The sequence below is a fragment of the Erythrolamprus reginae genome, chromosome 10 (assembly GCF_031021105.1).
Source record: "Erythrolamprus reginae isolate rEryReg1 chromosome 10, rEryReg1.hap1, whole genome shotgun sequence".
NCBI classification, from domain to species: Eukaryota; Metazoa; Chordata; class Lepidosauria; order Squamata; family Dipsadidae; genus Erythrolamprus; species Erythrolamprus reginae.
Window position 1 is genome coordinate 32,370,245 of NC_091959.1, and position 16,735 is coordinate 32,386,979.

General features: G+C 47.3%; 1 protein-coding gene across 30 annotated transcripts in view; it reads left to right on the forward strand.

The window, feature by feature from the left end:
- The window catches only part of NCOR2 (nuclear receptor corepressor 2), a 309,568-nt gene that overhangs the window by 144,880 nt on the left and 147,953 nt on the right, over positions 1-16,735 (forward strand). For 24 of the 30 annotated variants that reach the window (XM_070762124.1, XM_070762131.1, XM_070762140.1 and 21 more), the window contains exons 14-15: positions 2,120-2,218; positions 16,275-16,414. In XM_070762124.1, coding sequence (XP_070618225.1) covers positions 2,120-2,218; positions 16,275-16,414 — 239 coding nt within the window. Of the gene's footprint in view, positions 1-2,119; positions 2,219-11,198; positions 11,306-16,274; positions 16,415-16,735 lie in introns of those variants that run through there. The other 6 variants (XM_070762126.1, XM_070762123.1, XM_070762127.1 and 3 more) reach the window with 4 other exon arrangements.

A 16,735-nucleotide genomic window follows, 5' to 3' on the forward strand; every position in this document is an offset into this window, starting at 1 on the left:
GACCATCTAGTAGCCCTCAGCCAGGGGTGCATTGCACACCCGGAGCCTCAGTGGTGGAGCCTGACCGTGTGGCACTTGAAGGGGACCGTCTGAGACGGCTTCATCTCCCTGACACGGTCATAGCTACCATGCAGGCTGCGCGCAGACCAGCTACGAGACGAATTTATCAGTCAACCTGGTCAGCCTTCTGCACCTTCTGCGGAGCCCAGAAAATCGACCCTTTAGCCGCCTTACCAGGGACTGTCTTAACCTTCCTTCAGGCAGGATTGGATAAGGGATTGGCTCCTAACACCTTGCGCCGCCACGTGGCGGCGTTGTCGACAATTTTAAGTCAAGACTATTACCGGCCTTTGTCACGACACCCTTGGATCCGGGATTTCTTAAGAGGAGCGACAAATATTAGACCGGCTACTGTTCATAGGTTCCCTTCTTGGGACCTACCGCTCGTACTTAAGGCCTTGACAGCTCCACCCTTCGAACCGTTGAGGACGGTACCGGTGCGTTTTTTATCCATAAAAATGGCCTTTCTAGTTGCTATTACTTCGGCCAGAAGGATGTCGGAGTTGTCAGCCCTATCAGTGAGACCTGACCTATGTCTGTTCCATCCGGATAGAGTAGTCCTTCGGTTGGACCCTTCCTTCATCCCCAAGGTGAACTCTGGTTTCCATAGAACTCAAGAAATAGTATTGCCTGATTTCTGTACACATGGCACACATCCATCTGAACTCAGATGGCATAAATTGGATGTGAGACGTGCGGTCAAAATTTATATTCGTAGAACACAGACTTCCAGATCATCGGAAGCATTGTTTATCTCCTTTTCCTCACAAGGCAAAGGCACTAGAGTGTCTTCACAAACTATTAGTCGTTGGATAAGAGTCTGCATCACTGAGGCCTATAAAGCATCAGGACAGGCTGCTCCTCAGGGACTAACAGGACATTCAACTCGCAGTGCGGCAGCTTCGGCAGCCTGGTCAACACAAGCTTCGATCGAAGAGATTTGTAGAGCAGCCACGGGGGCAGCTCCATCTACCTTCATCAAGCATTACCGGATTGACACTTTTGCTTCTGCGGAAGCAGCATTTGGGAGGAGGGTGTTGCAGAGGGTGTGTTCCGCTTGAACGCCCTTGGGCCTAGTTTCCCTCCCGTTTATTATGTCTTGGGTACATCCCACGTTGGACTCTCCTTGCAAGTCCATTGGAGAAGAACCGTTGAAACTTACCTGAACGGTCTTCTCGATGCACTGCAAGGAGAGTCCAAAACCCACCCGTTTGGTGGACCAAGGGCCTTTTTTTCCTGGCATTATTTAAGTTATTTGGCCGGGCTTGTTGCCTTCCAGTTGTTTAATAAAAAGTTTATAGTTTACTGCTCCTTCGTTTTTTTATGACTGGTGGGCTAGGGGGTGGTGCCTGCATAATATTTAAATTAAAACTCAGTCCCTCCAATGAGACTGGAGAATTACCCACGTTGGACTCTCCTTGCAGTGCATCGAGAAGACCGTTCAGGTAAGTTTCAACGGTTCTTCTCAAAGTAAACTTTAATTCCAGCTAGTATATCTGTGTGGATCTGAGTAGCTATTCACAACTAATCTCAATCTAAAGGTTTCTGTGTATGCACAACTTTGGTAAACAAGGATTAGTCTACTCATATATTACCAGTGACCTAGTTGGCCTCCTTCACCACGGGGTGGCAGAGAGGGAGGAGTTTTTGCCCTTCCCGAGCTCCGGAGACTTTTCCTGAACCTCTGGGAGAGTGAAAGCGGCTCTCTGGTCTTCCTGAATCACCCAAACTTCCAGTAGGTCCGTTTATCACCCTCCCCAATCCTCTGCGCGCACCCTGCACTTACGTGCATTCAAAACGGGTTGCCTTGGGGATTCCTGGGAGAAGAGGGCAAGGGTGGGCAGGGCCAGCCAAGAGTGGGATTTGGGGGTTCTCCGAACTGCACAGAATCTTAGCTGGAGGTTCTCCCGAGCCCCTGCAAACCCCCGGCAGCCCACCCCCTCGAACAAACACACCTCACAGTCATCAGAAGCCCCATATTGTATTACCCAAAGTGTGCTTCCGTACCTCTCTTACCAAGTATCCCCAGCGCATGTCTCTGTGTTTTTCTTTTTCCTAGACAGTGGCGGACTGCGTCCTCTACTACTATTTGACGAAGAAGAACGAGAATTACAAGAACTTGGTGAGAAGGAATTACCGCAGGCGAGGAAAGAACCAGGTAAGGAAACCCAGTGGGAAGATGGAAGCGACTAACAGCTCGGTGAGATCAAGCAGATCAAATCTTGTGGGGTTGTAGGCAAAGGTGGGCTACTAAGGTGGAACGATGACGTGTGCTCGCCCCCGTGGCTCTGAGTGCTAGTGGAGTCCAGCGCAATTCTGCTACTGCACCTGGGCAGGTAGTGAAATCAGGTGGCATGTGGAGCCATGTCGGAGGGCACACGAGACTTTGCCATGTTTCAGCTCTAGGGCCCATGAATGCGCTGGCCAGCCGATTTTCAGCCTTGAAAACATCCAGAGGTCCTTTGGACGCTTCAGAAAAGCTTCCCTGGAGCCCCAGAGGCAAAAAAAATAATTCCCCAACGGACGAACCGGACATTTGGGAAAACGCACTTCCGATTTGCTATTGTGCTGTTTTTTGCACTCCGGAGGGTTCAAGGAAGCTTCTTGAAGCCCCAGAGTGCAAAAAAACAACACAATGGGCAAACCGGAAGAGCATTTTCCCAAATGTCTGGTTTGTATTTTTTTTCCACCACTTCAGAAAAGACTGTGCGCATGCATGGGGATCAGTGCGCGGGTGTGCGTGCATGCATGTGGCGGGGAGGGAATGGGTGCAGGCACGTACAGGCATGCTAGCACCTCCCCCCTTTTTGGCATGCAAACCAAAAAAAGGTTTGCCATCACTACTCTAGACCAAAGTTTTTCCATGGGTGCTTTGTAGAACTCCACAAACCTCCAGAAGAAACTAAACAGGAAGGAACCCAACCAAATTTTGTTCAAAGTTCTGGCTCCTCAATACAGCTTTAAGGACAACCTAGTTTGCCTCTTTATCAGGAGTTCTGCAGCCTACAAAAATATGGGAAAATTCCCTTCCAGACATGGTTGAATGACACCTCTGGTGAATTTGTTTAACATGCTGAAGGATGAATGTGTGGAGTGTTTTTAAAAAAATCAATATTAAAGGGGAAACCCCTGCTTAGCAGACAAAACAGCCGGGGGATCCAGATTTGTGATTCTTCCTGTTTATTCCTGGGGACTGCCTTGTTATTTTCGGAGCTCCAAAGCTGGTTTATCTGGGGTATTTGTTAGGGTGCCAGATTTTGCTAGTGCACTTTTAGCCCTTTGGACGCAAGACTGCAAAGAGACTTGAGTGAGAGATTGTAGCATTGCTTGGATAACAGAGAAGGAAAACCAGGAATTGCTGCCTTTCCAGAAAGCTGTAAAGACCTGGCTTTTCTGACAAGCTTTGGGGCCATTGACCTCAGGAGGGGGTTACTAGCGGCCCATGAATGTATGGATGGCTGCAATTACTTTAAATTGAAATGTTTTTATACTTATACATGTTTGTTTTTGTTGTGAGCCGCCCTGAGTCCCTAGGGAGTTGGGTGGCATAGAAATATAATCAGGGTGTCCAACAAACCTGGAAAACAGGGAAATCAGGGAATTATCAGGGAAATTGGGTTTTCGGGAAATATCAGGGAATTATCAGGGAATTCGTGAAAAAACGAGAATAAATCAGGGGAAAAAACAAACTGTATTAAAATGTTTAAAAGTCAGGGAAAATCATGTTTAAAAAAAAAGGATTGCACTGCCTGGCAAAGTGAAGCAAAAATGAGCATAACTGTGGCAACAACTTGCTTCCTCGGCTACCAATATTTCTCCACGGCTTAGCCGTTTGGTATGACGTCATCTACGACTGCGCCTTAACTAGATTGCAAGTTACAGGGAAATGTCAGGGCAATATCAGGGAATTTCAAAATGCCTGGACACCCTGATAATAAATAACGTAACGTAACGTAACATAACATAACATTAGCCGGGAGGGGAGAGAGAAGAGATAGATCCCTGTAATACAGATATTCCTTGACCTATGACCGCAATTGAGCCCAAAATCCCCGATGCTAAGTGAGAATATTTGTTAAATGAGTTTTGACCCATTTTACATCTTCTCCGGCCATGGCTGTTAAGGGGATCAGCTGTCACAAACACAAAACAGCAACTAATTGTGAATTTCGATCATGTGACTGCGAGGATGCCACGACGGCTGTTAAGTGCGGGAAAATGGTCACCGGCCGCTTTTTCAAGCGTCTGTGTAACTTCAAACGGTCACTCCACAAGTGGTTGTTAAATCAAGGACAAACCCCAGGTTTGCAAAAAGGCCAAAACTGGAGCTGTGGGCAAAAATATTGTTAAAATGTTCACTGCCCGAAGGAGACTTGGAAACTGTTCAAGCGGTGATGAGATGTCTGGCGTTCTTTTACCTGGGAGGGAGCTGGAGTTGCTCTTAAAGGACCTTGTCATGCTCGTTTGTGGTCTGGGTGAGTGGGAGGCCAGAAAGCAGACATGGTGGTTAGACTGTTGTTTTTGGATAGAAAATATATTAACCCCCCTCCTTCAATTATTTGGAAATTTTGTTCCCCTAGGGTTTGGGGGGGGTTTTTGGGTGGGGGTAGCGGTCAGGTTTTTTAAAAAGTGCTATTGCTAACATGTTGTAAGCCGCCCTGAGTCTAAGGAGAAGGGCGGCATAAAAATCGAATAAATAAATAAAATAAAATAAATAAATAATTTAAAAATACAGTAGTGCAGTAATGAAAAGAAGTCGAATGTCAACAGTAGAGGAAATCTGGTGTAAAGACGCTCATGTGAGCGAGATTTTGGCAATTTTTGCTGATTTTTTTGCTTCTATGCATGCACGGAAGCAAAAATATTCACGAAAGTCGCCGAAATGTCAATGTCAATCGTGTGCGCATCCTAATACAGAAGTTCACTTGTTGCGCCTGCACAGAAGCCAAATCTCGCACCGACGGGCGGGCGAGTGAGCACATGCTCGCCAGACACACAGGTGGCTGCGACAGCCTTGGAGGATGCACGGGTAGAGCTGAAGACGAGCAGCCCTTCACTGGGGGGGGGGGGGGGGGAGGCTTTGTTTTTCTCTGAATTTTTGTAACCGGAGGGTTCATGAGGCCGGTGCTCTTGCACAGGGGATGCAGCATGCGTGAGGGGCTGGCGGGGAGGGCATTTCATTTTGGGTGTGGGTACGCACAGGTGGGCAGCAGGCAGGATGGGGTGGAACGCAGTTCCACCGGTGGAAATGAAGCTGTGTGCCCAACTCCGAGTATCTCCGAGACCGCCTCCTGCCGCACGAATCCCAGCGACCGATTAGGTCCCACAGAGTGGGCCTTCTCCGGGTCCCGTCAACTAAACAATGTCGGTTGGTGGGCCCCAGGGGAAGAGCCTTCTCTGTGGCGGCCCCGGCCCTCTGGAACCAACTCCCCCCGGAGATTAGAACTGCCCCTACTCTTCCTGCCTTCCGTAAACTCCTTAAAACCCACCTTTGCCGTCAGGCATGGGGGAACTGAAACATCTCCCCCTGGGCACGTTTAATTTATGCATGGTATGTCTGTGTGTGTGACTGTTAGCATATGGGTTTTTTTAAATATTTAAATATTTTAAATTTGTCTGATTGCTTATGATTTGTTTTTACATGTTGTGAGCCGCCCCGAGTCTTCGGAGAGGGGCGGCATACAAATCTAAGTAATAAATAAATAAATAAATAAACTCCAGCTGACTATGCCCCCCTCCCCTCCTCCTCCTCCTTGGAAAGCGGCAGGGAGACCAGCACCGGCAGGAGTTGCGGGTGTCCTTTTCCTCCCCCCTCTTTTCTCAACAGCTGATTGGCACCCGTTCACCTAGCTACTCAGCCTGAGCCGGGGAGCAACGCAGGAAGGAGAGCGCGGGAAACGTGAAGCAAATTGTCACCCTAGTGAGCGACACTGGTGAGGTTGTAAGTCAAGGACTTAACAGTTCACTTGAACGCTGATGATCGTTCAAGCCACTCCCCCCTGGTCACATGGCCAGCAAGTCACTCCTACCCAGCCACATGACCATCAAGCCACACCCACAAAATAAGCCACATCCACAGTGTGGCAGTACAAATTTTGGCTGCCCATTACTGGGTAACACACATGTGTGCTATCACACATGTGTGTGCACCCTTTTGGCACCGGAGCACAAAATAGTTCACCATCACTGTTATAGCATATAATTAGTTATATACATACTACTATGTCTAGTACTATGCCAGGGTGGGCTACTGTCCGGATGGGGGGGAACGCAGTGGGATAGCAAAAATGGAGCTCCACCCTAGAGCACCCAATTTGCACTTGAAGATGTTGAGAGAAAATGCATAAGCCATGCCCACAGTGCAGTAGTAAAAGTTTTGGTAGCCCTTCACTGGTATTATGTATACATACTACTATGCATATAAGTATGAATGAATGAATGAATGAATGAATGAATGAATGAATGAATGAATGAATACTACTAGGTAAGTGATGGGGAACCTTTTTTTCCTCGGGTGCCAAAAGAGCATGTGCATGTGCTATTGCGCATGCATGAGTGCATACACTCATAATTCAGTGCCTGGGGAGGGCAAAAACAGCTTCCTCTGCCCCCTGGAAGCCCTTTGGAAGCCGGAAATGGCCTGTTTTCCAACTTCTGGTGGGCCCAGTAGACTCGTGTTTTACCTTCTCCAGGCTCCAGAGGCTGCCTTGGAGCCGGGGGAAGGTAAAAACAACCACCCCCATCCCCCTGGAGGCTCTCTGGAAGCCAAAAAGGTCCTCCCGGAGCCTCTGTGTGAGTCAAAAATTAGCTGGCTGGCACACACATGCACATTGGAGCTGAGCTCGGGCAATGGCTCACATGCCAGCAGATAGGACTCTGCGTGCCACCTGTGGCATCATAGGTTCGCCATCACTGTATTTGGTAATATCATCAGCACCTGATAACGTTACCTGGTTGGATCATGAAATATCTGGGAAAACCCCCCACCAAACTCGGAGAGCACCAAGGAGCCCAGAGTCCCGCCTTAAACTCCATTCTGTAAACCCTGCCCCCTTGTAGCACTGATGATGTGACCTAGCTGGGTCGTGAAACGTCTGCCAGAAAATCACCAAGCTCAGAGTACACCAAGGACCCTACATCCTCGTCATCATCCTCCTCTTCCTCCTCCTCCCTTCCGTGAATCCCCACTCCCTTCTAGCCCTGATGATGTCACCTAGTTGAGTCATGAAACCTCTGCCAGAAAACCATTCAAGTTCAAGAGGGCAACAATATGTTTGGTTTTTTTAAGGGTTTTTAACAACAACAGCAATAACAACAACAACAACAACAACAACAATAATTTATTAGATTTGTATGCCGCCCCTCTCCAAAGACTCGGGGCGGCTTACAACAACATAAACAGTGTACAAATCCAATTTTTAAACATACAATTTAAAACCCTTATAATAAAATAATCACACAATCCAATGAAACCATACACCAACCTTGATTTAATTTCCCCATGCCTGGCGTCAAAGATGAGTTTTTAAATTGTCTTTTTGATAGAAACAGAAACATAGAAGATTGACGGCAGAAAAAGACCTCCTGGTCCATCTAGCCTGCCCTTTACTATTTCCTGTATTTTATCTTATCTATGTTTATCCCAGGCATGTTTCAATTCAATGACTGTGGATTTACCAACCACGTCTGCTGGAAGTTTGTTCCAAGCATCTACTACTCTTTCAGTCAAATAATATTTTCTCACGTTACTTCTAATCTTTCCCCCAACCAACCTCAGATTGTGCCCCCTTGTTCTTGGGTTCAATTTCCTATTAAAAACACTTCCCTCCTGAACCTTATTTAACCCTTTAACATATTTAAATGTTTCGATCATGTCCCTCCCTGTCCCTTCTGTCCTCCAGACTATACAGATGGAGTTCATGAAGTCTTTTCTGATACGTTTTATGCTTGAGACCTTCCACTATCCTTGTAGCCCGTCTTTGGACCCGTTCAATTTTGTCAATATCTTTTTGTAGGTGAGGTCTCCAGAACTGAACACAGTATTCCAAATGTGGTCGCACCAGTACTCTATACAGTGGGATGACAATCTCCCTCTTCCTGCTTGTTATACCTTGATATCTTTCTTTCCTGTGGTATGCCGCCCAGAGTCCTTCAAATTAATTAATAAGGGATCCCAGCATTCTGCCCTGAGCTACAGCTACGATCCTCCGTTGGCTTCCTTCGTTCCCTGGACTTAGTGGTTTTAAAAATAATGGATGGGCTGAGACTTTCTGGATGAATGTAGAGGCCTTTTTCTCTGAGGAAACTTGGGCCAGGCCAAGATGGGAGGGGTGGGGATGGGGGGGGATAACCCAGTGAAAAATGGATGGGTGGATAACCACACGATTCTATGTGCCTTGGATTAACCAACACATACTATTCGATGACTAATGGAGAGCTGGCAACGCAAGCATTCTTCCAGGGTTATCCTCCTCCCATTTCCTTCCTGTCTTAGTCAACATGGCCAGGAGCGAGGGACAGGAGGAGCTGTCAGTCATGAAAGAGGGCGGAAGATCTCTTTGAAAAGGTGCAGAGCTACCCAGACTACTCAAGAGGGTCAGTTGTGAAAGATGGAGGACTTTGCAAAAGTCCAGAACTACCATATTTCTCAGAGCCTTTTCCCCCTCTGAAAATGTCTTATACACAAAATGTAGCTTTTTTGAATTTTTTCCCCCCAGCCCTAATGAGGAGGCCTTAACGATCTTCCTGGCAGGCTTTTTTCATTGCTACTCCTTGCAAAGGAGGTTTTTCTTCCCAAGCCCTAAGTCTTTGCAGGCTTGTTTTCATTGCTACTCCTTCCTAAAAAAGTGTTTTTTCAGCCCCAACGAAGCGCTAACGATCTTTCCGGCTTGCAGGATTTTTTCATTGCTACTTCCTCCGAAGGAGGTTCCCCCCCCCAGCCGTAAGTCTTTGCAGGCTTTTTTCATTGCTACTTTTTCTGAACAAGTTTTTTTCAGCCCTAACAAGGTGCTAACAATTTTCCTGTTGCAGGATTTTTCATTCATACTCACTCTGATGATGTTTTTTCCTGCCCTAGGTCTTTGCAGGCTTGTTTTCATTGCTACTCCCTCCTAAAAAGGGTTTTTCAGCCCTAACGAAGCGCTAATGATCTTCCTGGACACGTTTTTTTCAACCCTAACAAAATGCTAACAATTTTTCTGGCTTGTAGGATTTTTTCATTGCTACTCCCTCCAAATAAGTTTTTTTCCAGCCCTAACTTTTCACAGGCTACTCCCTTCGAACAAGGTTTGAGCCCTAACCAGGGAATAAAATAATGTGCCAAAGCTGACCAAACTAAGGACAATGGTTCTCCCCCATCCCCCTTATTTTGCTTCCCCCAAACTAAAGTGCGACTTATGCTCCGAAAAAACCTGGTAATCAACGTTGAGTGTCCTAGCAGGCATGATATGGGATCTGCTGGACATGAAATAAAAGCGACTTACGACTGTTTCCCCACCCTTAAGGCCGTCGCAGCAGCCTCCCCATGGTCACGTGATCAAAATTCAGACCCTTGGCAACCAACTCACATTTATGACGGTTGCAGAGTCCCAGGGTCACGTGATCTCCTTTTGTGACCTTCTGCCAAGCCAAATCGACGGAGAAGCCCGATTCACTTAACAATCGTGTTGGGCTGCAAATGGGGCGCAGAGAGCCCTGTGTGGATCCCCCGTGCCCCATTGTGGCCGGCAGCGTGGTGCAGGAGGCCATTCGGGCTGCAAATGGGACACAGAGGGCTTTGTGGGGGTCCCCCGTGCCCCATTTTGGCCGGCAGCATGCTGCAGGAGGCCATTTGGGCTGCGAATGGGGCGCAGGGAGCTCTGTGTGGGTCCCGGCAGCGTGCTGCAGGAAGCCATTCGGGCTGCAAATGGGGCGCAGAGGGCCCTGTGTGTGTCCCCCGTACCCCATTTTGGATGGCAGCATGCTGCAGGAGGCCATTCGGGCTGCGAATGGGGCACAGAGAGCCCTGTGTGGGTCCCCCGTGCCCCATTTTGGCCAGCAGCCTGCTGCAGGAGGCCATTCGGGCTGCAAATGGGGCACAGGGGGCCCTGTGTGTGTCCCCCGTACCCATTTTGACCGGCAGCGTGCTGTAGGAGGCCATTCGGGCTGCGTTAGGGTTCAGTTAGTTTTAATAAAGGTTTGGTTTAGGTAGGCAGGAGGTTTTTTGAGGGTGGGGTAGTGTCGGTTGCATGGAGGGTCGAATGTCTACTTGGGTGGTTTGGTGGTTTAGCTTTGTTACTACGTGCGCAGAGACATACACAGCATTGCAATATCAGATTGTGTGAACCTGGGTCTAACCCCTGAAGACAGATGAAGTGAGGTAGTAGGATGATCAGTTGGTGGCTTGGTAGATCTTGAACGAGGGCGGATTAGGATTGAATGGAGTTGTGTGAAGGCAAGCAATTGTATCTCTCTGGAGAACATTGCAGATTTGCAAGGCAAATAAGCCCCTTTGCCTACTTCAACAAACTTGACAATTTGGGAGAGGAGAGCTACCACACGCGCCCAGATCCCACAACCACCACTGTGTTGACTCGTTTTCTGGCTGAAGAAAACCTGCATTTGTGGTTTGGACAGAAGGCTGTTTTGATCCAGGACAAGAACAGCGTTGTGTGTTTCCTTTGCACACAACCCTCCCCCCCCAACCCCCCCCGGCCAGAAATATACGCAGTGTCTAAAAGAACTTGATTGTTATGCGATGGGGTGTGTTGTTGCATACCCACACCACTGCACACACACGTGTGTGTGTATGTGTGTGTGTATCTTTGTATCTTTGTGCTTGTGTACTACACACATGCCCCCAGGGAGAACTCTGTGACCTCAGAAGCCGGGCACTCAACGACGGTGGGGAGAGAGCGTTGTGAGTCGGAGGGTTAACGTTGGCCTTGGCGGAGATGAATCACGCCAAGGCTGTAGCCCAGCGCCGAAGGTTCCCGGTGACGAGAGCGGTGGTTTTATAGCTCATGACTCATCTCGGGCTCGTTGACGGGGGCAGAGCGGGGCCGTGTTATTCCAGGAGATTGCAAAATCATAACAGGAATGTCGTGGCGAGTCCACGGCTCAACTATGCAAATCCCCAGGAAGCCATTTGAGCCGGAGAGCGTCAAGCACGCCACACGAGGATGGCCGAGCGATGAAGAGGCCTCGGGCACCGCAGGCAGAAGGGACACTGGTAGCGCCGAAGTCCCGGGGAGAACAGGCCTGGGAGGTGAGCCGGGTCCCGAGAACGAACGCAAGGAAGGCGCACGAAACATTTGGCTGGCCGGAGGGCGGGTGGATAAAAAAAACATCCCCCCACCCTGCTTGTTTTTTTTCCCACCGGAGGCAAGGAGACACCCCTCTCTCCTGTCCTTTTCTGAACCAGAGAAGGGGGGCTAGTTTAAACCCCCCCAGTGATGGGGGAGGGGGGCAGTTTTGACGTGGTACCCAATGGGAAAGAACCCCACAAAAAGTCTTCCTCTTGTCCCCAGTTCACCTGCTTTCCTTCGCTTCCCCCCCAAGAGAAGCAGAAGGCGGGATGAGAAGGGGGGGCTATAAAAGCATACCCCCCCTCCCAAACCCAACCCTCCCCATCCCTCTTGGCCAGCCGAAAAGAGCTTGGAAGCGCTCGGTGCTGTTTCTACGCTCGGAGTGTGTCGGAGAACCATGCCAAGAACAGGTCCCAAGAAAGGGGGAAACAAAACAGCCGAGGCACAGCCAAGCGCTTTGAAGCACAGCACCGGCCACACGCTCCGCGCACTGTTTACAGGAGCCCCTGTGCTCCGGGGGCGGGAGGGGGGAGATAAGTTATCACGCTGGGCTGGGGTTGCCTTGGTGATGGGTGAGGGTGAGGAGGAGGGGTGTCGTTGCCCGCAGTGCCCTGGTGTGAGCTTGCACAATGGTGTTGGGAAGAGAGGATGCTGTGGGGGGGTGGCGGTGGTGGGGGTGGAAGTAGAGCTGCGCCACGCACGGGATGCCGCAAGAAATCAGAGCAAAGGTCAGGCGTTGTTGATAATTTATGCGCCCGCAGCAGCGGAGGAGGGTGGGAGGGAGGCATGGTGCCAGCGGCTGCCAGGCATTCAAAGTTGGGGGAGGAGGACTTTTGGCCCGGGAGGTTGGGGAGGGGAAACCCCTGCAGGGCAGCAACCCAGGAACAGGGAAGGGTTGTTTGCAACCTGCAGGACAGTTTTGAGTGGGGAGGAGAAAAGCAGGACGTGGTGGGTCCAGGAGAGGAACGAAGGAGCAGCCCTGGGTTGAAGCCGATTTTATTTTATTATTTTATTTTTGATTTTATTTTTGATTTTATTTTTGATTTTATTTTATTTTTGATTTTATTTTATTTTATTAATAATAATAATAATAACAACAGAGTTGAAAGGGACCTTAGAGGTCTTCTAGTCCAACCCCTTGCTTAGGCAGGAAACCCTGCACCACTTCAGGCAAATGGTTATCCAACATCTGCTTAAAAACTTCTATGTTGGGGCATTCACATCTTCTGGAGGCAAGCTGTTCCACTGATTAATTGTTCTCAACTGTCAGGAAATTTCTCCTTAGTTCTAAGTTGCTTCTCTCCTGGATTAGTTTCCACCCATTGCTTCTTGTTGTACTCTCATGTGATTTGGAGAATAGGTTGATTTTGTTTTATTTTATTTTAATAACAACAACAACAACAACAACAACAACAGAGTTGAAAGGGGCCCTAGAGATGTTCTAGTCCAACACTCTACTTAGGCAGGAAACCCTACACCACTTCAGACAGATGGTTATCCAACATCTTCTTAAACACTTCCAGTGTTGGAGGACTCACAACTTCTGGTGGCAAGCTGTTACACTGATTAACTGTTCTAACTGTCAGGAAATTTCTCCTTAGTTCTAAGCTCAGGTGCTTTGGAGAATAGGTTGATTTTTTAATTTTTTTTTATTTTTTTTTATTTTAATTGTTTATAGGTCATCTCAAGCAGGAGTTGCTATACCATTTCGGACAAACGGCTGTCCAATCTCCCCTTGAAAAGTGTCAGCTTGGAAAGGGGTCCCGGAAAGGTCATCCATCCCATCCCCGCCACCTTGGCTCAGGGCAAAAATCCTAACTTGGAGCATTCTTGTGTCCTTTCCAAGTTTGCAAATCCCCCCTCCCCCTCCCCCTCCGTGTGGGTTTGGAGGAGAGCCATCTGTGGGTTGGCTGACTCATTTAGGCAGAAGTTCACCAGGCTGGGCGCGAGGAGATTTGTCATTGGCAGCTTAGGAAGCAGCCTGCTCCCGGCCTGCCAAAACCAACACAGGCAATCCCAGTTTCTCAGGCAATTCCAGAAACGGAAAAACGGATCCTTGTTTGATTCCTCTTGTGATGGAAGGCAATGTCCTTCGGCTTACGACCGCAGTGGGAGTTGCAGCCTTTCCATGGCCGAGTGAGCTTAATGTTTGTGAGGTGAGCTTTGCCCCATTTAAGGACCTTTCTCACCACCGTTGTTAAGTTAATCCCTGCGGTTGTTAAGTGAGTCACCCGGTTGTTAAGTTGATCTGGCTTCCCCGTGGACTTGGCTTGTCTGAAGGTCACAAAAGGGGATCGCGGGACGTCATAAGTGTGAGTCGATCCAAAGCATCTGAATTTTGATCCCGTCACCCTAGGGCATTGAGGGCGAACCTTTTTTCCCTCAGGTGCCAAAAGAGCGTGGGGATGTGCTATCGCACATGCACGAGTGCCCATACTCATAATTCAATGCCTGGGGAGGGCGAAAACAGCCTCCCCATCCACTGGAGGCCCTCTGGAGGCCAGAAACAGCCTGTTTCCCAACTTCTGGTGGCCCCAGGAGGCTCGTGTTTCGGCCTCCCCAGGCTCTAAAGGCTTCCCCCCATCCCCCTGGAGGCTCCCTGGAAGCCAAAAACGCCCTTCAGAGCCTCTGTGTGAGCCAAAAATCAGCTGGCCGGCACACACATGCACATTGGAGTTGAGCTAGGGTAATGGCTCGCATGCCAGCAGATATGGCTCCATGTGCCAGTTGTGGCATCCATGCTATAGGTTCGCCATCACTGCCCTAGGGATTCTGAAAAACTGTCGTAACTCGCTTCTTTCAGTGCCGTTGTAACTTTGAACGGTCACTCAGTGAACTTGTAAGTTGAGGAGTCCCTAGTACAGTTGAAATGGGACCAGGGAGAGCAGGGAAGAGCTTCACCTTCTGCCATGGTGGCTCACTGACCTACCTTGCAGGGGTGTTATGGGGATAATTAGAATTAGAATTATTTCATTGGCCAAGTGTGATTGGACACACAAGGAATTTGTCTTTGGTGCAGATGCCCTCAGTGTACATAAAAGAAAAAGATACATTTGTCAAGAATCATGAGGTACAACATTTGATGATTGCCTTAGGTACAAATAAGCAATGAGGAAACAATATTAATAAAAATCTTAAGGATACAAGCAACGTTACATTCATACAGTCATAAGCGGGAGGAGATGAGTGATGGGAATGAGGGGAAAAAACTAGTAGTAATAGTAGTGCAGATTTAGTAAATAGTTTGGCAGTGTGGAGGGAAATATTTGTTTAGCAGAGTGATGGCATTCGGGAAAAACTGTTCTTGTGTCTAGTTGTCTTGGTGTGCAGTGCTCTGTAGCGACGATTTGAGGGTAGGAGTTGAAACAATTTGTGTCCAGGATGCGAGGGGTCAGTCAATATTTTCACCCCCTCTTTTTGACTTGTGCAGTCTACAGGTCCTCCATGGAAGGCAGGTTGGCAGCCATTGTTTTTTCTGCAGTTCTGATTCTCCTCTGAAGTCAGTGTCGGTCTTGTTGGGTTGCAGAACCAAACCAGACAGTTATAGAGGTGCAGATGACAGACTCAGTGATTCCTCTGTAGAAGGAATTCTATAGAAAACAGTGTTCCAGACTCCTGGGGCTGGTGGGGAAAGGCTGCGTTTCAATTGAATTGATACTGGCAACTTTTATTGTATATGGGCAGATAAATAATTTGGATGGGCCTTTACCTACTCCGATTACCAAACAGAAGGTGAACAGAGGGATGACAGATGGACGGATGGATATTGAATGTGGGTAGATAGGGATGGATGGGATGGAAAAGTTGATGAGATGGATAGATGGATGGATGGAGGATGGCTGTAGCACCGTGGCAGCAATATGGTCACTTTCTCATAGACTTTTCATTCAAGAAATACCACAGGAAGAACTAATACTGAAGAAAATTACACAATGTGCAGAAATGGTTAAATTGACATTAGAACTAAGAGGCAATGAGGAATCTCAATTTTATAATTGCTGGAACCTATTTTACCACCGACTTGAAAAAAAGAACAAACCCGCCAAACAAACTGTAAATTTCTAACTATGCAAAAGAAACCTACCTGGTGAAAGTATAATGTATATAGAAGATAAAGTTATGAGTAAATAATTAAGAATATTACTTGCTTTTTTTCTGTGTTTTTTTCCTCTTATATTCTTTTCTATTTTTTGTTATTTGATAAGCAATTCAGATTATTAAGTTACTTATAAATTGGCTATAGAGAATATACATAGTTTATACCACTATACAGACCTGTTGTGCACTCGCCTGCTTTCTATTATGTTTTTAATTTCATGTGATTGTCTTGCCTTTTGTATTGTCATTATGTATTTATATATGTAAATAAAATTTATTTATTTTTTAAAAGATTTTTTTCTTTGCTCGGCTCTTTTGCAATACACGAAGAGGCTGAAACTGTAAGAGTCATGCTTGCGTGTTTGATGTATTCTCACATGCTTTGGAGCTCCAACTGAGCGTGTGTCACAATAGAACCATGTCGTACTTCATTTCTTTCTGATTAAACTTGTTAAAAAGAGTCCCCGTCAGAAACCATTGCGTGGGAACTGGAGAAAGCATAGAAAAAGGTCTTGTGTCTCCTTAAAGTTTGAATGTGAGGGTTCGGACAGCTCCGTTTCATCCAGATGTTTTTTTTAATAAACTTTATTAATTTTCATAAAAAAGACACTAGACATACATACATTGAACATATACAATTACCCCACTTATTTTAGAAGTATTTCTAATACAGAAAAATAATATACTAATGGTTTATAAAATCAACATAGTAGTTTGAATGAAAAGAAGAATTTTTGTTTTTATGTAATTTAAGCATTAAAACCTATACTTTTTTTTCATCCAGATGTTTCAATTTCTCCTATTTTTGATTTCTCCTTCCCTGCCTGACAGCAGCAGCAGCAGCAACAACAGCAGCAGCAGCAGCAACAGATGCCCCGGAATAACCAAGAAGAAAAAGAGGAAAAACAGAAAGAAACAGAGAAGGAAGAGGAGAAGCCTGAATCGGAAAACGACAAAGAGGAACTGACCAAGTAAGCTTTCCAAGAAAGAGAGGTGAAGCGTTGCATCCGTTTCTTGATTTTTGTGACTCACTACAGCGATGCTTTTTTGGAGTGGGGAGGGTATACGCGCCCGCAAAGGAATTTATATTTTTATTAAAGTTTGTAATCAGATTAAAAAGTCGGGAAAGAGAAAGAAGAACAAAAAAAAAAGGAGGGGGGGGGGGACGAGTGATGTTTTCTCCAAAGTTTGCTCAAAAACCCAACTCGGTCTTTCCCTGTGTCATTTGTGCAGCTGATAATACAATTGCCTCGGGGGTCATTGGGGGCGAGGGGAAGAGAGAGAACTAAATA